Source organism: Lontra canadensis, unplaced genomic scaffold (genome assembly GCF_010015895.1).
Source record: "Lontra canadensis isolate GAN:19392208 unplaced genomic scaffold, GSC_riverotter_1.0 scaffold38, whole genome shotgun sequence".
Taxonomy (NCBI): domain Eukaryota; kingdom Metazoa; phylum Chordata; class Mammalia; order Carnivora; family Mustelidae; genus Lontra; species Lontra canadensis.
The window spans coordinates 6540924-6562340 of NW_022631032.1; the positions used below are offsets into that span (position 1 = coordinate 6540924).

At 37.5% G+C, this 21417-nt stretch overlaps 1 protein-coding gene across 2 annotated transcripts in view; it reads right to left on the reverse strand.

The window, feature by feature from the left end:
- The window catches only part of SLC49A4 (solute carrier family 49 member 4), a 67267-nt gene that overhangs the window by 30809 nt on the left and 15041 nt on the right, over positions 1-21417 (reverse strand). For both annotated transcript variants that reach the window (XM_032869513.1, XM_032869514.1), the window contains exons 3-4: positions 10656-10921; positions 4294-4423 (exon numbers count right to left, since the gene is read on the reverse strand). In XM_032869513.1, the coding sequence (XP_032725404.1) occupies positions 4294-4423; positions 10656-10921 (396 nt within the window). The remainder of the gene's footprint in view (positions 1-4293; positions 4424-10655; positions 10922-21417) is intronic.

The following is a 21417-nucleotide window of genomic DNA, read 5'->3' on the forward strand; positions in this document are numbered from 1 at the left end:
AGCACTTTCTTGGGTAACTCCCAGAAACAGTTAGTAATATACAAGCTTAAATATATATACAAATGCGTATATTATATATTATATAAATTTATATATTATATTCTTTTTAAAAAAATATTTTATTTATTTACCTGACAGAGATCACAAGTAGGCAGAGAGGTAGGTAGAGGGAGAGGGGGAAGCAGGCTCCCACTGAGCAGAGAGCCCAATGTGGGGCTTGATCCCAGGACCCTAAGATCACGACCTAAGCCGAAGGTAGAGGCCCCAACCCACTGAGCCACCCAGGTACCCCTATATATTATATTCTTATATAAGAGTTTATATATTATCATAAATTTGTACTTACATATAATTTATTATATATAAAAATTTGTATACTCTTTATATAAATTTGTATATATATTATAGATATGTACATATTAATATATATATTCTCAACTGTGTGTGTGTGTATATATTCTTTCCCCAATCTTTCTATATAAATGGTACCATATTACAACCATTTGCTGAATTTTACTTTTTTTAAAATTTTTGTTTTTTCAGTGTTCCAAGATTCATTGTTTCTACACCACACCCACTGCTCCATGCAATACATGCCCTCCTTAATAGCCACCACCAGGCTCACCCAACCCCCACCCACACCCCTCCAAAACCCTCAGTTTAACTTAATAAGTCTTAGAACTCTTCCATAGTCAATAAAGAGTTTCCTTATTCTCTTTCAGAGCTGCGTAGTACTCTACTATGTTGCTAAATCACAATTTATTTAACCAGCCCTCACTGAGAGATCTGTATTTTATTACACATATAATATATAAAGATATTATACACACACACACATATATATATTTATTTCTTTGCTCTTAATAATCATTTCACATGTGCACTAGTACATATGGGCAACTGCCACGTCAGAAGAATATGTGTATTTGTAACTTCAATAGATAATGCCAACTGTCCTCTACAGAGATTGTACTTTTCTACATAACTATCAAAATGGCTAAAACAAAAACCAAGTGATAACACCAAAGTCTGGTAAAGATGCACAGAAACTAGATAACTTGTGTATTGCTTACAGTAATGAAAAATGATATAGCCGTTCTGGAAAATAGGCTGGCAGGCTTTAAAAAAACAAACAAACAAAAAAACCTAAATATGCAACCACTACAAAATCCAGCAATTGCAGTGCTGGGCATTTATCCCAGAGAAATGAAAACTTATGTCCCCACAAAAACCTGCATATGAATGTTTATTTGTAATTGCCAAAACACCCCTAGAATTAACACAGATGTCCTTCAACAGGTGAACAGTTAAACTGTACAGCCACACCATAGTATTCAGCAAGAAAAAGGAGTAACTACGGATACACAAAACAACCTAGTTGACTCTCCAGAGAAACAGGCTTTTTTAAAAGTTTTTACTTAAATTCCAGTTAGTTAACAGTGTAATATTAGTTTCTGATGTAGAATTTAGTGATTCATCACTAAATTATAAAATAAATCACTAAACACACAACACTCAGCGCTCATCACTAAAAGTGCCCTCCTTAACCCATCACCCATTTTACCTATTCCCTGCATGCTTCCCTTCCAGCAACCCTCAGTTTGTTCTCTACAGTTAAGAGTCAGTTTTCTGGTTTGACTCTCTCTCTCTCTCTCCTTTTTTTAAAAGCCAATTCCCAAATTTAAGTACTATACTATTCCATTTATATAACATTCTTTTTTCTTTGTTCAAGATTTTACTTATTTATTCATAAGAGACAGAGAGAGAGAGAGGCAGAGGGAGACACAGGCTCCCCACTGAGCAACAAGCCTGATGCGGGACTCGATCTCAGGATTCCAGGACCATGATCTAAGCCCAAGGCAGACGTTTAACCATCTGAGCCACCCAGGCGCCCATATATAACGTTCTTGAAGCGACATTATAGTAATGGAGAACAAATCCGTGTTTGCCTGTAGAGTGGAAGGGATGTAAACGTGGCTACAAAAGAACAAAAAACGGGATCCTTGTGATGATGGAAATGTTCTTTATTGTGACTACCAATGTTAATTTTCTAGCTGTGATACTGTACAACTGTTTTTTAAGTTGTTATCACTGGGGGAAACCGCATAAAGAGCCCATGTTATCCTTCTGTATTATTTCCTACAACTGCATGTGAATCTACAATTATTCAGGCATCCTTTGAAGGGCCAGAGAAAATTACATTGATAGGCTTGGGCGGGGGGCATGGCAGGTCTAAAGAACTCCCCTAGAGAGGCTTCCCCTAGGGGCAATTCTGCAGACATAACAAATAATGGAAGAAATGAAGGAAAGCTAGGCATTGGTGAAAAGGGTGTTTTATAGAGAGGAAAGATCTTATACTCTATGGTTTTAACAGAGAATAGCGATCTTGACTCTAGAGTAATTAGAAGCAAACACAGGGCATTTACTGTGGTCACAGTGATAATTTTATATTGTTTTTCCTTGTCAGAACAATTTTTTACACAACTCATTCTTCAGTGACTTCTCATTTTCCACAGACTAGTCCAAATTATTAGCCTGGCATAGTATGAGCTAATCTACCTTTCCTGATTGCTATCTAAACTCTGGTGCTGCGCAGGGAAGAACTTAAATAGCATTAAATAAAAAAAAAACTATCATTTTGAACAATCACCTACACGTATGTGCCACTGGTCACTATCCAATTTAACAAATATTTTTATTTGCCTATTATGTGGAAGGCAATATTCTACATGCTACAGAGATGTGATTTTTAAAAACTTTTTGCTGTATTCCAAAGCAGTATATTTTTACATTGTGATCTCCCCACATATACATACATACATACATTCTGAAACAAAAACTATGTACCCTTACTACATGTGATACAATATTTCCATTCTAGCTTATTTCATTCTACTTTTTTTTTTTTTTAAAGATGGTCTACCTACTAAATTAGGTGGCTGTGAACCAAAGTTTGAAAAATAATGTTACCTAGCTATGCTAACTTGGTAGGCACCAGCCACATGTGGCTTTTGAACATTTGAAATGTGGCTAGTAGTACGATGGAGAAACTGAATTTTTCATTTTATTTCATTGTAATTAATTTAAACCAAATTTAAAAACAGAAGCGGTGAAAAGTACTTCCCTATTAACCACAACTTTATTTTTTTGTAGGACTACATTTCAGTTTAACTGCTGCATAGGGTAAGATTTTATTTTAATGTGCTGGGTGTAGTATGTGTTGTTTCTAGTATTATAACCAGTCACTGATCTTGGTGTCAATGAACTGACACAGTTCTCATTACTTCTTTTCTACACAGATATAACTTCGTAATTTGCTTATTTGAATATTTATGAAGAAAAAATTAGGGAGTAGAAGAAAATACACTGCAAATTTTACAATGAATGGCAACTGCAATTTATTGCAGCAGAGCAAAATGAACGCTGTGTAAAAAAAATTTTTTAGACAATTAAGTGGACAATATTAAGGGATATGTTCAACAAATACATAGTAAATTTTATAGGAGGTTTCTTCCTATCAGTCAAAAAAGGAATAAAAGAACTAGTTACCCAAAATCAGAATTAAATGTCCAATAAACATTAAAAAAATTTTTTTCCCACAGATCTGAGTTATCACTTTGGCCAGCAATGAAGTGGTTTGGATTCCTCTACAAAAAGAAGACCATTTTTTTATTAAAAAAAAATTTTTTTTTAGTTTTTATTTATTAATTTGAGAGAGAGTAAGCATGAGCAGGGTGGGGGGTCAGAAGGAGAGGGAGAAGCAGACTCCCCACTGAGTAAGGAGCCCAAGGCAAGGTGGGGCTCGATCCCAGGAGCCTGGGATCATGACCCGAACCAAAGGCAGATGCTTAACTGACTGAGCCACCCAGACGCCCCTGCTTTTGGTGATTTTAAAAAATAGATATCTGATAGGGTTGCCTGAGTGGCTCAATCAGTTAAGCATCTGACTCTTGATTTTGGCTCAGGTCATGATCTCATGGGTCTTGAGATCTAGCCCCACAATGGGCTCCACATTCTGCCTGGAGTTGGCTTGGGAATTCTTTCTCTCTTTCCTTCCACCCCACCCCCACCATGCACGTGTGTGTGCTTTCTCTCTCTCTCTCAAATAAACAAATATTAAAAATAGATTTCTGATAGGAAACCCCTCTAAAATATTTAATCAGTATTTTATCAGTTATTTGTAACCTGATTAATGGGTTGCTGAAAAATTATCATGCTAAATTATCTTAAATAAATGTGAAATTATCTTGAAGGTACTAGTCAAAACCACTCAGCAATTCAAAGTATATTTACCTTAATAATCTACAAAAGCTCCGCCGATAACTCAGCCGCTGGCTAGCTGCAGCAACACTGGGAGGAAGTGGAGGCCGGGGTGGGAAATAAACTAGTGTTGCGGAAAATAGTAAGCAGACAACTCCAAATTCTGGGGACAGGGGAGGAAAAAAAAAAAAGAATAAAATGTTAACTAGACAACATAAAAGTTCAATGTTTCAAGTATTTATCTAACAAATCGTTTACTAAGATCTAGGCACAAAAAGATAAGCAAAATATAGTACCTAGCAAAATTAGTTGTCCTGTGAAAAAAAATAGATATTTAAAGATATAAATTTCAGCAGGTCACAGGTAAGAAGTTATACTACGGTACATTACATAGATGAGAAGTTTGAGGAAGAAACAAATGTTATTCTCTGGAAAAAACATGAGAAACCACAAAATTGTAGTATCAGATTTTGAAACAGATCTAAGATGATTGTCTAGTAAGTATGGTACTCAGAAAGAAAGTATGAAACAGAAACTATAGTAACAGGATAGGAGAAGGTTTATTTAATCAATGACTGGATATTCCAAAACATATTTCCAAAGATTATCCATCAAAAAAATGGGATATTCCAAAACACAGTGTAGGACAGACTCAATTTACAGGCTGTATGGGGAATTTTAAACAAAACAGGAAAGCATCCAAAAATAAGAAACCAAGAAGCAGAAAGCAAAATTTAATGAATAAAAAGCCTAGCTATTGTAAAATACTAAACAATTACAAGTAAAATGAACATCCACAACATTAATTTGGTACCATTAATAAGAAAAAGATCCTAGAAATCCTGATCATTCCCTCCAGAGTTCTGGCACTTCTCAGTCCCAGCTTTTGTTGTATCCAATTTAGTAGAAAAGCGTGACTCCCAAAAGAAAAGTTAGGAAACTTGGAGTGGAGACTGCCTATGCCATTAATTAACTTTTAATTTGAATGAATCCTTTATTCTTTGCTGTCAATAAAGGGATTGGACTGAGTGATTTCTAGAGTCTGCTCAGTTGGATAATATTAATTATAATTCTAGGGCTATATTCTTAGCAAAAGGTATAATATTCCTATAAGACATTTAACCATAGATAATGTCTTTGTTCTTGTCAGTCTGAGGAGCAATAAGAAGTTAATGAACTGTTTTAATTTACAGATCATCTAATTAACAACAATGAATGAGCACCTTCCATATACTTATCAGCCATTTGTATTTCTTCTTCTGGGATTGCCTTGTTCGTACTCTCTCTACTGGCACTTTTGTAAACAACTTCAGAGAGAGAATTTGCACAACACAGAACTCACACACTTAAAGTGCACAATTCAGTGATTTTAGTATATTCACAGAATTGTGCAACCATCACCACAATAAATTTTAGGACTTTTTAATCCTCTCCAAAAAAACCTCTGTACCTATTACCCAACCCCCCCAACCCCCAAATCTCCCAACCCCAAGCAACCACGCTTTAGTCTTTCAGTCTCCCTAAATTTGAGTATAATGGACATCTCACATAAATGGAATCACACGTGGTCTTTTTGACCTGCATCTTTCATTTAACATGTTTTCAAGGTTCAACCATGTTGGAGCATGTATCAATACTTTTATTCTTTTCTGTTGCCGAATGATATTCCATTTAATGGATAAAGCACATTTTTTATCCACTTAAATTGATAGATATTTGGATTATTTCCACTTTTCGGCTATTATGAATGTTGCTACTATGGATATTTGCATACAAATTTTTGCATGGATGTGTTTCTACTGCATTTGGGTATATACCTAGAAATGCAGTTGCTAGGTCATATGATAATATATGTTTAACACTTTGAAGAACCAAAGTGGTTATGCCATTTTACTTTCCTACTAGCAATATATGAAGATTCCAAGTTCTCCACTTGTTCACCAACATTTATTTCCCATTTTTAAAAAAAGATTTTTACTTTTTAAAAATTTATGTACTTGAGAGAGAGAGAGAGAGGAGAGAGAGCAAGCGAGCGAGCACAAGTAGGGGGAGGGGAAAAGGGAGACAGAAAGGAAGAGAGAATGTCCAGCAGACTCTGCTCCCATGCAAAACCCAGTGTAGGGCTCAATCATATAACCCTGCGATCATGACCTGAGCTGAAACCAAGAGTCAGACGCTTAACTGACTGAGCCACCCAGGTGCCCCCTGAAAGATTTTATTTTCTTAAGTAATCTTTATACCCAGTGTGGGGCTTGAACTCATGACCGAGAACAAGAGTCACATGTTCTACCAAGCAAGCCAGCCAGGCAACTCATCCTATTTTATTGATGACAGCCATCCTACTGGATGTGAAGTGTGTATCATTATGGTTTTAATTTGTATTTCCCTAATGACTAATGACGACAAGCATCTTTCATGGGCTTGTCGGCCATACGTATATCTTCTATGGAGAAATTTGAGTCCCTTGCCCATTTTCTAATATGGTTATCTTTTTGTTGAGCTGTGAGAGTTCTTTATATATTCTGGGTATAAGTCCTTCATCAGATATATGATTTGCAACTATTTTCTCCCATTCCCAAAGTAGGTTGTCTTTTCACTTTGTTGATGGGTATCCTTTGATACACAAAAGTTTTTCATTTTGATGAAATCCAGTTTATCTGTTTTTTTTTTTTCTTTTGCCCCTTGTGCTTTTAAGATTTCAGACCTAATCCAAGGTCACAAAGATTTACTCCTATGCTTTCTTCTAAGAGTTTTTAGTTTTTGCTCTTACATTAGGATTATAATCCATTTTGCATTCATTTTTATGTATGATGTAAGGAAGGGGTTCAAATGGATTCTTTTATATATGGACATCTAGTTATTCCAACAACATTTGTTGAAAATACTATTCTTTCCCCATTGAATTGTCTTCTTACTCATTTTTTTTTAAGTTTATCTCTACACCCCATATGGGGTTTGAACTCATGACACCAGGATCAAGATTTGCATGCTCTTCTAAGAGCCAGCCAGGTGCCCTGAATTGTCTTGGTACTCTTATGAAAAGTTAGTTGACCGTAAATGTAATGGTTCATTTTTCGGAATCTCACTTCTGTTCCATTGACTTATGCCTATCCTTATGCCAATACCCTGCTGTCTTAATTAGTGAAGCTGAGTTTGTAGTAAGTTTTAAAATTGGGAAGTATGAGTTCTCCTGCTTTGTTCTTTTTCAAGACTGCTATGGCTATTCTGAGTCTCTTGCATTTCCATATAAATTTTGGGATCAGCTTTATCAATTTCTGCAACAAAGGTAGATGGATTGTACTGAATGTAAAGATCAATTTGGGGAATAGTACCATATTCACAATATTAAACTTCTCCACTCACAAATATGGGATGTCTCCATTTCTTAAGTCTTCTGTAATTTCTTTCAACAGTGTTTCATAGTTTTCAGAAAGCAAGTTTTATATTTATTTTGTTAAAGTTATTCCTAAATATTGTATTCTTTTTGAGGCTACTGTAAATTGAATTGTCTTCCTAATTTCATGTTCGGATTGTTCATTGCTAATGTATAGAAAGAAATACAACACATTTTCTTGCACCTAAAATCTGTGTTTTTAGGATGAACTTGTCTATTCTTGCTGAACTTGTTAGATCTGGTAGTTTTATAGTGGATTTCAGAGGATTTTCTATTATGATCAAGCTATTTTCAACAGAAATCATCTTACTTCTTTTTTGGAATCTATAGGCTTTTTCTTTCTTTTTCTTACTTAGTGACCCTGATTAGAACCTCCAGCATAATGTTTACACAGGGCAAGAGCAGACATCCTTGTCTTATTCCTGATCTCAGGGGAAATGCCAACAGTCTTTGACCATTAAATATGCTCTTCTCTGTGGGTTTTTCATAGATCCCGTCTGTTAGGTTGAGGGAGCTCCTACTGACTAATTTGTTGAATGTTTTTATCTTAAGAGGGTGTTGGATTTGTCAAATGCTTCCCCCTCCCCCATTAAGATGTTCACACATTTTTTTCTCCTTTATTCTATTGATATATACGTTAGTTGAATCTTAAATGTTAAACCAACCTTGCATTCTAGGAATAAATCTCGTTTGGCCATAGTATATAATCCTTTTTTAATATGTTATTAGAATTGGTTTACCAGCATTTTGCTCAGGAGCTGTGGGTCTGTAGTTTACTTTTCTTATGATGCCTTCTAAATAATCTAAAGAGTCATTAATCTTTTAATGTGGCAATTCTAGCAAAATGTTTTTAATGGAATGAAGGGTCATAGGACAATATCTCAGGAAAGCAGGTTGGCAAATATGAAAGCACTAAAGCAATAACTGGGAAGCTCTGAGTAGAGGCTTCAGCTTCACTGGAACCATGAACCAGAAGGGTGTACAGCATTCATACCTGCCCAATAGTGCCTAAAATCCAGTCATTTAAAAGACACTATTATTGTATAAGTTTTCAATAAAAAGAACAATGTGACCAAAATAAAGTTTAAAATTTATGTGACACTGCTTTCAGTTTTACTTATTTACATTGAAATTTCATTTTTCTTTATTTTTTAAACAAAGAAAAACTTGTTTATTTTATATTTTTAAATATATTATTTTTAAGTAATCTCTACATCCCATGTGGGGCTTAAACTCACAACACCAAGATCTAGAGTTGCACGCTCCACCAACTGAGTTCAGTGAGGTGTCCCTCAAATTTTTCTCTTTAAGAGGAGTTGTTGGTGGGGGCAGTGCAGTTTAAAGGCTTTATATATGCCATAGCCTCTGCTTTTGCTTCATTCCCTCTAAAACATATTTTGAAATGTAAATCTCATTGTATAATTCTCTGGTGTAAAATTCTTCAGAGTGTGGCTGTTGCCTGCAATCTAGTGAATTTCAAACCCATCAGCTCTGCTTAGAACGCTTGTATGGTCTGGCTTACCTCTTTAGCTAATTATCTGTCATGACTCTCACCAAGCGGAGGCCACTGTGGGCTCTGAATTGCTTAAATATGCCAGGCTCTCATCCCTTACAAGGCTTCTCCTCCATGGCTCCCTCTCTTTCCAGTATGCTCTTCCTCTGCCCGCAGTATTTGGCTAACTTCCTCTCATCCCCCAGGCTCCACCATAGATGCTGCATCTCCAGGAAGCTCTACTTGGCCTCTGAAATCTAAGTGAGCTTTCTCCTCCTGAGGTCTCAGAGCAACTGTCAACCTTTGGCGATAGCAATTACCACCCTGTTTTACAACTGTTTTCCTGTCTGTTCCTTTGCGACACTGTAAGTTCTGTGAGAGCATGAACCATGTCTACATCAGTGCCTTGCACAGGGACAGATACATAGGAGGTCAAAATATATGTGTTCGATGAATAAGTGAATAAATTAATACAAAGTTCATCATAATATGGTCCTGTATCTCTCCAGCCTCATTTTCGGCCACTTGTCACCTACACCCAAGCACACACATATTTACACTACTTCAGCCGTATGAAATTGTGTGCAGTTCTTTGGACATACTGAGCTCTCTCATACCGTATCTGCCCCTGAAGTGGCTATTCCTTTTATACCGAATGCCCTATCTCACTTGAACACTTGCTGAAGTCCTATGAAATTCTTAACTTTAATGATCACATTCTTGATGAAGCCTTCCACACCTCTTCAACTTTTCTCCAAACTCAGGCAAATTATGTCTCTCAAACTCTGTGTATCCATTTGTATTGCAATGGTCTTCTCAGTGATCTTACCAATTCCCAGTGCTTAGCACAGTGCTTAGTATATATGTGAACTTACAAAGAGTCTTCTGAATGCAGAAGGAAATAACAAACAGGCATACAGGGTCAGGGAGTGTGTAAGAGACTGTAATGTAAGTGTGGAGTAGGGCTTAGCCCTAGAAATAAAGGGAAAGGGCCAAGAAAATGTTTTGGAAGGGTCTATCCCTTATTAATAGGGTAAACATAGAGAGGATAGGAAACGAAGAGAAGAGTAGACTGTGCATGACCAGGGTTTACCAGGTCAGAGAGGAGGGGGGAAATTGCAAGGGAGAAAATGGGCTTAACGGCTACCAATAGATGGTTGACAAATATTTACTGTGAACCATGATATTTAGTTTTCTGTTCTCATAAGTTATCTACAAAAGACACTAGACATTGTGTTCTACAGTGCTTAGTTGTAAACGGATGGGAAGAGTAAAATTAAGAAATAAACTTCCATGCAGCAATGATACATTTTAAACTTAATAACTCCCTGAAAAGGGTAAGTTTTAAAAAGGCATCTTCATATTCCATGACAAGAAAAGCACACACATGCATATGTACATTTTGGTCCTCGTAAGTATTTCATAAGAAGTGATCTGGCATATAGGGTTGAGTAAAGAGGACTGGGATAAAGACAAAGTAGAGCGGGAAGAAAATAAACTGCAAAATACCTGCATACAATACAGTCTCTATGAGATCTTTAATGTGGGTCCTGCTTGTCTCTGAAGCAAGAAGAGGCGACGTCCCATTGGGGGCTGGAACAACAAGTGGCCCCACTAAAAATGCACATGCTCCACCAAGATAGCTGAGCATGGATGCAATGGCTGTTGCAGTGGCCCGTTCGTCGGCAGAAAACCACGTCGTAGAGAGGAATGGAGCTGCATTCATCACCGTTGGGCCTGCCAATCCATTCAACAACTGTCCTCCGTGGATTAGTCTGGAATTTAAAAAATTGGAAGGCTGTGAAGAGGCTGAAGCAGACATTTCTATACAAGAAGAAGCTAGCCAAACTGCAGTTTAACTCTGGCATTAAGGACACATATCTGTAAAAAACAGGACACGTCTGCAGGTAAAGCATGTCGACTCCCCATGAGGGAGACCAAACACAGTAACAGTTACCCCTTATTCATTTCACAAATATTTACTGAAACTTCTGAATTATGTCACACACCAAACCAAACACGCCAAATAACCTTGTTTCATTTGTTACAACAACCCTATGTAGTAGCTATTATTAGCTTTATTTATTGAGATGTTAAAGTCTCTGTTTAGAAAGATTAAGGTACTTGCCCAAGTGCTAATGGGCAAAGTGGAGATTTGGACCCAGGTTGACTCCAATATCCATATTCTTTCTACCAGATTGCCACTCATAAACAGACCTAGTAAGTGCTACCAGCCACTCACATAAATAATAAGGTTGAGGGGCGCCTGGGTGGCTCAGTGGGTTAAGCCTCTGCCTGCAGCTCAGGTCATGATCTCAGGGTTCTGGGATCGAGCCCCACATTGGGCTCTCTGCTCAGCAGGGAACCTGCCTCCTCCTCTCTCTCTGCCTGCTTCTCTGCCCTACTTGTGATCTCTATCTGTCAAATAAATAAATAAAATCTTTAAAAAAAAATAATAAGGTTGAGCTCAGAATGTATTAAAATAAAATGGTATTTTAAAAAGTACAATGAAATAGCATTCAGCCATAAAAGGAATGAATGAATTCTTACCATTTGCAATGACATGGGTAGAGTTAGACAGTATTATGCTAAGTGAAATAAGTCAGTCAGAGAAAGACAAATACCATATGATATCACTCATATGTGGAATTTAAGAAACAAATGAGCAAAGGGAGGGGGAAAAAAAGAGAGACAAACCAAGAAACAGACTTTTAGCTATAGAGAACAAACTGATGGTTACCAGAGGGGAGATGGATGGAGGGTAGAGGAAATATGTGATGGGGATTAAGGAGTGCACTTGTCAGGATGAAAGAAATAATAATAAAATGAGATAAAACATTTCATGCCTACTCTGTGCCAGGTGATGGGAATTTTAAAAAGAATTAAAAAAAGAAAACCATCATTATTGTATCTTCTAGTAGAAAAGGAAGTGGTTGAGGAATTGGAGTACTTGGGTTCTGGTCCAGTTCTGCAACTAACTAGTTGAACGGTTCTGGGCACTAGATCTTTGTGGGATTCCATTTCTTCTCCCGCAAAATGAGATATGTCTACATTCAATACCCACTTATTGAGTACCTGTTAGGTTAAACTACTGTAATTACAGGAGCACTGCATTCCTTCCAGTCCTAATACTCTGTGGCTTTAATTGCAAGGGTTAATAAAGAGTAGTTTCTTGCTTCTATTCCAGTAGTTCTCTTGCTCATCTCTTCTCAGTATTCTATTTAGTGCTCTATCCTGTTCCTTGCCAACCAAACCCTCTTCTTCCATTGCTCCCTCCACCTCCAACATACACATTCTCACTCAAGAGAACCCTGAAGGGGAAGAGAAGCCAGAAGTCCAAAAAGCATATCCAAGAAAGGGAGGCAAGTCAACCACTCCTGCTTGGAGGCAAAGGAAAGGGAAGGAACAGTGTATGTGACACATATGTGACAGTACTTTTTCCCCCATTTTGCTATTCAATTACCATGAGGTCAACCCCCCCACCTTTTAAATAATTGCCACCTTAAGAGACTCAGAAAGAGTTTTTTAAACAGGCATATGAGAAGAGGTATGGCCCTACTGCAGAGGCGTAAGTGAGTGGGAAGTGAAATATGTGTATTAGGGCTGCTCAAATCTTTGTAAATGTTGGAAAACTTATTGTGAAGGCAAAAAGAGCTCCAAGAATCATTACTACTACTAAATTAAGACTGAAGACATTTCAAAATCTTCTTGTGAAAGGGGAACTATTTTCTAGATGACAAAAACAATTTAAACTGTTTATGAAACCAAATTCCTACTCCAAACACCAGTAGATCCCAAGCTGTAACAGAGCATTTCATCACAGAAATACTCTTCCATTTTCACTGAGGGGTTTTACTCATGATTTGTGATGGCACAACAGACTGCATGATGGCATGTAGAGTAACTGCTTTGATATTTAATACCTTTAGTGAGGTGTTCCTGAAAGACTCATCTCATCTAGGAGGAGAAGCGCTGGAATGAGTAAATTTTATTAGGCCTAAAAATGTTAAGAGTAGAGAGTGAACACAGAAGAAACAAACTATCAACAAAACAAAACACGATAAAACATTATGAATCCTGAGAGGATTGAGGCATAAAACTCAAATTGTTGCTGTGGCTTAACTATGTTTTACCTCTCCGTGGAATCACGAGTAGATTTTTTTTTTTTTTTAAGATTTTGTTTATTTATTAGAGAGAGAGAACGAGCAAGAGAGCGCCAGCAGGGGGACTGGCAGGCAGAGGGAGAAGCAGGCTCCACGCTGAGCAAGGAGCCTCATGAGGTAGTACTCGATCCCAGGATCCTGGGATCATGACCTAAGCCGAAGGCAGACGCTCAACCAACTGAGCCACCCAGGCACCCCGAAGAGACTATTTTTTAAGCAGCAAATGTGAGTCACAGAATGTGTGAGCTTATGATAAAAATAGTATCTGAAGTAGCTATAGAAGCACTAGGGACATTTCAGATGGGTTCTAAGTCCACAAGATCACTGAACTTGGGCGGCCAACCTAAAACATGAATTACCATAGTGAAGTCAGCTTGTGAATTAAAACACGCTGATTCAGTATTTAAAATTATTCTAATGATTGTGTGCATTTTATATTAAAAGTCATCATGCACAAACACAATGCTCACAAATGAACTCAGTAGTGGAACTGGACCCATAGGATCTTGGGGTTCCCCTCTGAATTCATGGGAAACCTGGCAGGGAAACCCAGTCCCTGCTCTTCCCAGCATCTCTACATTTTCCAGATAGCCTTGCCCTTTCTCATACTTGTATTCTAGAGTCCCTCAGGGTGTAGCAGTTATTAATATAACTAGTTATAAGAACTACTGTCCTGCTATATCAAGATTTTCATGTTTGCCTGACCCTGTTTTCTGTTACCTACTGTTAACTTACCCTATTTTATGAAATTAGTTTGTAAAAATATATTTAAAAATAAAATTCAGTTTTATATCTAAAATCTAGTTTTCCCATTTAATGATAATACAAAATTAGAGGTTGTTTTTTTTTTCTGGAAAAAAAAAAAGGGCAGTCATAAGACTAAAATCATATAAATATTACAATAAACTACAATGACAATAAAGGAAATGGAATAATTATAAATGGTTCAATACAAGCTGTGTTATTTAACTTATTTGACAAACATGTACTAAGCACGTGTATTGGGTAGGCATTGTGATAGGCATAAGCATATGAGAATATAAAATTAAAGCCCTTGCCCTTAAAGTCCTTACGGGTAGTTGAACCATCACCTATCAGCATGTACCAGGAATATAAAGAAAAATAAGGTAACAATTAGTCCTGCCCTTAATGCCTGTGGAGCCAGTGATAAGAGTACTAATGGAGGACCTTGCATATCCTCCTTCTCTTCTGACTTCTGGCTCTGGTCTACAACACTGTCGCATATATGCATGGGGACCTGAAGGTCTGACAGCAAGCTTTCCTCTCTTCCAAACAGCTGCCTTTGGCGACTCCTTGAGCCTGGGGAGTACACACCAGGAATGGGGTCTACTCATAGAAGAGACTTAGAAAAAGGCCTGTTGCAGGGACATCCGAAGTCCTGTGTAGCTAGAACATGATGACCAGGGTGGGCACATCTCCTTGGCCCTACACATTCCTCAGCACATAGGAAACAGTAAAGCTGAAGGAAAGCCAGAGTGGGATACTCTCAGGCATGAGCCCAGGACAAGAACCCTTTGGCAGTATTGGCAAGAGCAATAGTGGGGATATGGAACAAGGGATGGTTTGGAAGACTGTTCTTAGCCATACAACAGATATGGCTAGGTGAATGACTGCATATTGGGAAGGCATCCGTAACTCTGTAAAAAAGTAAAGTAAGTAGTTGAATATAGATCAGAAGCTAAACAAAGAGGTCTGAACTAAGCAATATATTGGGGTTAGGGAAAAAAACACTGGAAAATAATAATATTTTTTAAATAGAGGAAGAGGAGTTTAGAAAGACAGCTGAGAAGGAGCAATTACAGAGGCAAAAATGAATGAATGAATGAGCAAAGACTTGTACCACAGCAGAGAGAAGGGTTTTGAGGAGAGGAGAGTGAATGGCTGATAGTGTCAAGTCATATAGAAAGATCATCTGGTAACTAAAATGTAACCACTGGCTTCGGCAACAAGGAGGGTCATTCCTGATTTGAGGAGAAGCAGTTTCAGCAGAATTCTGAAGATGAAGTTAAGACTCGTGAGGAAATGGAAATTGGGATTTAGACTATATTAGTAGTTAGAAACAGATGCTAGAACAAAAATTAGGTATATAAGCTTGGCAGTGTGACAAGAAAAAACACCCAGCCTAAACGAATTGTCTGGATCGAAAAGTGTTGCCTTCACATACTGAAAGTTAAATGCCACTCATTGTGATTGTCCTAATGCTTTCTTAGCACTGGAAAGAAGCTGGCTTTCAAAAATTAACACCTATTGATCTGGGCTGACTGTCAAGAAGAGTGATTCACATCTTCAGTAAAGGGAAGTAGATCCCATAACTTAATGTCAATTTTTCTGCATCATCATTATATGTTTCGGTTTTGTTTTGCAAGTGAAAGTTCATTGCAGATAAGGGAAATGGCTTCTAAATTCACCAGTGTCTCACGAAGTGTGGATGCTCTCTAGTGCCCAGAACACAGACTGATTCAAGCAAAGCGGTGTTGCTGAAATACACAAGTAACGCTATAAAACTCTCAGTTACCAACAAAACAAAACAACTCTCAGTTACCTAAACACGTACATCAGCTTCATTTACAAATTTTATTTTATTTATTTTTAAAAAGATTTTCTTTGAGAAAGTGAGAGAACGAGCAGCGGGGAGGAACTACGGTGGGGGGTGCAGACTCCCTGCCCAGCAAGAAGCCCAACACAGGGCTCGATCCCAGGACCCTGGGATCAAGACTGGAGCTGAAAGGAGACGTTTAACTGAGTCACCCAGGTGCCCCCATTTATAAATTTTAAAAAGCCCAAATTCAGTGATACAAAAACCAAGGTCATTAATAAATATTCTAGAAATAAAGCTTTTAAAACAAACAAACAAACAAACAAGTCAACATTGAGGGTGGTCCAAGCATGGCCAGAGCTTTATTCGCTTTATTCCCATCTTGAGCCAGTGGACCCAGGAAGGGTGGGCAGCAGTTAGGAACAAAGGCAGCCCCTGGGCACTAAGCCCTGCAGCAGAAAGGAGGCTCTCTGGAAAGCGAACTTGTTATCTCCAGGGCTCTGACTCCTGCTTCACGCCTGATGATGGCCAGTACATGTTCACAGTAAGGGGACTGCAAATTTCCAACTTTGCAGGCCAAGCTGTGACAGATCTGCCAGGGGGCCGGTGTGCTGCCCTCTTTCTTCATCCCAGTCTCCTCTCCTTGCATCCTTGATTGACTCCCTCTCTCCTTCGCCCTCTGGTCTTTTCCCCTTTTCATTTTTAACTCCTACCTAGCTTCTCCCTACTTCTGTGTTTGTACCACCCCCACAGGCCAGGTAGGAAAATGGGCAAGAGGGTAATTTCCCAAGCAGGCTGAGAGGATAGTAAAGACCTGGAGCTTCTCCGTAGCCGAGATGGGAGAGCCGAAGTCTCAGTGCTGCCCACTAGCACTGTGGGGTGGGGGTGCGGGGTTGTTAGCCTTCCGCAGGCCTGGCAGGAGGAGGGAAGAGGGGGGATGGGGACTGGACATGATGGACTGATGGAAGCTTCATGAAGTCCTGCCCTCCCTGTGCCCCTTCACCTTCAGCCCTCAGTTAGTACCCTGCCCCTCGCCCCCACCCCAATGGCCAAGGCCTCAGCGTGTGGGATGGCATTTGGGCACAGCTGCATTCCATTTCATATCATTCAATATACTATCGCTTTTCAAACAAATGCCAATAGCTAAAGTTCACACTGAAGATCTACAGTTCATGGTTTTCTAATGTACTTGACATTTTAGTTTGTATTTAATGATATTCCAGTATCCTAACCTTTTGCTTTCTGACATCCTGGAACAAATACCTATGATTCCTCAACTATTTTCTACTTGGAATAGGTTTTAGAATTAGAATTTTTATAGCTGGAAGAGACGTCAAGCCTCACCTAGATAACCCACCTCTGCATTTTATAGATATGAAAATTGAGTTCCAGAAAGGCTAATACTACATTTAAAATCACACTTATAATTTTATAACTTTCTTTTCTCCAAAAAGTAAGGGCGGAGCGGGGGGAGCTCCAAAGTAATATAACTTAGCTAATGTCTACACCAGGACTGGAAATCAAAATCAGGGCTTATTTAATTGGTTTACAAATCTCTCTACTCTTCCAACATGGTCTCATTCTGAAGGTTCTCTGTTGATAGTATAAATAAAAATCATTGACTGTTAAGATAACTCAAGGTTCACAGATCCAGAGGCATGCAAGTAGCTGGAATATTGTGATTCTCTACATAGACCTAGTTTAGAAACCTTTAGTTTATTATGACTAGCATTGGTGACAACATTAGAAAACTGGTTTAGAAACTGAGCAGATACTTCCTCACTGTAAGTCCAGCATCCTTTTTTTTTTTTTTAAAGATTTTATTTATTTATTTGATAGAGATCACAAGTAGGCAGAGAGGCAGGCAGAGAGATAGGGGAGGAAGCAGGCTCCCTGCTGAGCAGAGAGCCCGATGCAGGGCTCCATCCCAGGACCCTGGGATCATGACCTGAGCCGAAGGCAGAGGCTTTAACCCACTGAGCCACCCAGGTGCCCCAACTCCAGCATTCTTAACTTAAATTCTACGTATTTTTAATATGACGTAATTTGTAATCCAAAAAAATACCTCTAAGATTCAATATGCCAATGGTTCACAAACTTTTCCCAATTCCTAATTATCCTGCATCAGAATAAACTGGTATGTTACACCATTTCCTGGGTATTGAAAATGGTAGAGTGCTAAAAATAGTTTTCCTTTATCTAGTCCAAGAAAATATAGGGCAAAAAAAAGGGTCAGAGATACTATGAATTAATTATAGGAAAAAGAAAGTTAGGAAGGAAGAAACAGATAGTAGTAGAAAGGAAGAAACCTTTTAGAGACTGTTGCTATAGTCTGTTTTCTTTAAGAAACTCTATTTCACTTCTGTATCCTTTAATAATCTGGGCTAATTATGATTTGACTAGAAATATCTGTTCAATGTCTACTATGGCCAAGGAAACTATAGCTAGACACTAAAGGGAATATAAAGATGAATATTATAGTCTTGGCCCTAAATAAACTCATAATAACATCAAGTACCAGTTACAGAGAGCACATAAAAAAACACAGTGAAGAGTATTAGATTAGGTATCAGAAAACTCAGTTTCTAGTCTGAGCTAAATTTATTAACTGTGTAATCTTTGGTGAATCGCTTATTCTCTTGCTGTTTCAATTTCTCCAAAGGTACTTTATGTCACAGGGTTTTTATTAAGGCCAAATGCAATCATCTCTTGGCCAGGAAGAGGGGAAAAAATAGATGTCTACCTCCCCCCATTTTTTCTGATAGGTTTTTTATCTTATAACTTTTATTTTGTCCTTTTAGTTTAAAAATATATATACTCATACTAGAAAAATGCATACAGAAAATAGCCATAAATTCAATAATTCAATTAAATAGCCCAATCACTACTAATGTATTTTTTTACTTTTTTTCAATGCATATTGAGAGAAGCATGTTTGCCTGTTTTATGATTATTTTCCTAAACATAGGTAACTAGATACCATATTGAATATACAGTTTTATGCACTAAATTATTTTAACTTTATAGCCTGTCATAAGCATTTTTCTCATTAAAGATTCTTTATAATCATAATTTTTATGGCTCTGTGACAGTCTACTGTATAAATGTATAAAAGCTCATTTAACCATTTTCCTAATGTTTGCTATTTATTTGCTAACATAATAATCCTGCTGTGATAATCTTTCTAACATAAATATTTGCTATTTTCCAGATTACTTCTTTAGGGTCAAAGGATATTAACATTTTAGGCTTTAGGAAACCTACTCTCACATTATTTTCAGAAGGATTTGTAGTAATTTCTATTCCTGTCAGTGATCGACAGTGCCTGTCTCACCAGCACTGTCATTATTTTTAAAAAATACACAAATATGTGCACTCAAAAACTTGGCATTTAGTTTTCTATTGCGTTTATAATAAATTATCACAGAACTAATGGCTTTAAAACAACACAAATTTATTATCTTACAGTTCTGTAAACTGTAAGAAGTCCCTGGGTCTGTAAACTGTAAGAAGTCCCTGGGTCTCACTGAGCCAAAATCAAAGTGCTGGCATGGCTATGCTCTTTTCTAGAGGCTCTAGAAGAATCCACGTCCTTGCCTTTTTCTAATTTCTAGGGGCCACCTGCAAATCTTGTTCATCGTCCCCTTCCTCCCCTTCCTGTCTTCAAAGTTGGCAAGAGATTTGTGTCCTAGCATGCTGCATCTCTCTGATTTCCTCTTCTGTTTCTCCTTTAAGGACTTTTGTGATTACACTGGGACCACCTGGATAAACCAGGATAATCTCCTTAAGGTCAGCTGATTAGTAAGTTTAATTCCACCTGCAACCAAAGTTTTCCCTTACCATGTAATGTAACAAATTTACAGGTTCCAGAGATTAGGACATGGATATCCTTTGGTGATGGGAGCATTCTTATTTCTCCCTTGGTTACTGCTCTTCTTTCCTATTGGTGTACTGCAATTTTTCTCTTTTTGAATGAATGCTTTATATATTTATCTACATTATTTATCTGAGTTTTAATTGGGTACATGGCGGCTGAGCTACATTTCCAGCCTCTTACAGACAGCATGGCCATGTGACTACGTCTGCACAAGTGGATCTGAGGATAGATGACATATACAACCTCTTAGTCATCACTGAACGATGTAGTCATTGCCCTAGACATTCACCTTCCCCTTCCTGTGGGCTAGAATGAGAGTAGGATTATGAGCCAGCTTTGACCACTTGGACAAGGAATCACCCTACTAGATGTTAAAGCAACAAGAGAAAAGAAACTTGGGTCCTTGGAGGGCCTTGTGGAACAGAGCTGCCTATAAGCAATCCACTATGTTCTAGGCTTTTTTCAGAGAAAAATAAACTTCTTTCTCATTGAGCCCGTGTATCTTTGTATCTTCATTACATAGCTTAACCTATACCTTACTAATATATGGGCTGTCAATCAATGTTGACCGTTGAATTATGAATTTAAAGGATGAAATCTGGGAACCAACATTCGTTATTTATGCCTACTATACCCGTTTTCCATTCACTTTCCTAAATTGCTTATATAGTTTTATATTATTTTATCCATTATCTATCATTCATGCAACACATTTTTCCCAGTTCGCGTTTTGACTTTAATTTGTTTTGAAGCCTAAAGGTTCAAATGTTTATGGAGTCAAACCTATCAGCTTTTCCCTCTGTGATGTCTTTCATTATTTTTATGCTGGGAAAAAAGTAATCTCTTTAGGGATAAGATTAATTTTCTCTTATATGGTCTCATTTTTAAATGCACAGCTCATCAATCCATCTGGAATATATTTTGATGCATGTAAAGCAACCAAATAGCTAAATGATTTTCCCAAACACATATTAGATAAACCTATTTAATAAAATATGATTTAACAATCTGACTAACTTACATGTTTTTAATTACACTAAATTATTATCAACGTCTACTTCTAGCCTATTTTGTATGATGATTTTGATGCAGATAAAATAAGGTTTTAATTGTTTGTTCTTTTTGGTATTAAGAGAAAAAAAATGTAGAGCAAATCTTTATTTGGGAGAAAAAGAGATTTGCGATAGACTTTGAACATATTCTTCCTAACTTCCAACTCCACCTACTTCGAAAACCCTATCAACATGTGTGATTATAATTATGTACAGTAGGGAAGGAGAGGGGTATGATCAGGGAGGGACCCATGGGGAGTTCTAGAATTCTAAATTGGGTAATGGGTACATGTTTGCCTGCTTTATGATTATTTTCCTGAAGTATACGTCTATGTTTATGTACTTTCTATATGAATATAATATTCAATCTAAACAAAGTAAATAAAAACATTCATATAGCTACTGCATGGGCCCTTGAAAGAAATGTCTCAGAAATAACTATATCCTAAGGACAACCAAAAAGGGAAAAAAGTATTTTCTATACCTTTCTACTCCCTTTTATAACTCTGTTTAATGCTAATCAAGATGAGTTATCCCCCCTACCAATCTTTTTCATGTGAAGCCCATATTACCACCATGCAGAAATAGTTGTGAAACTTGACCCCTGACATTTAAGAGTCAA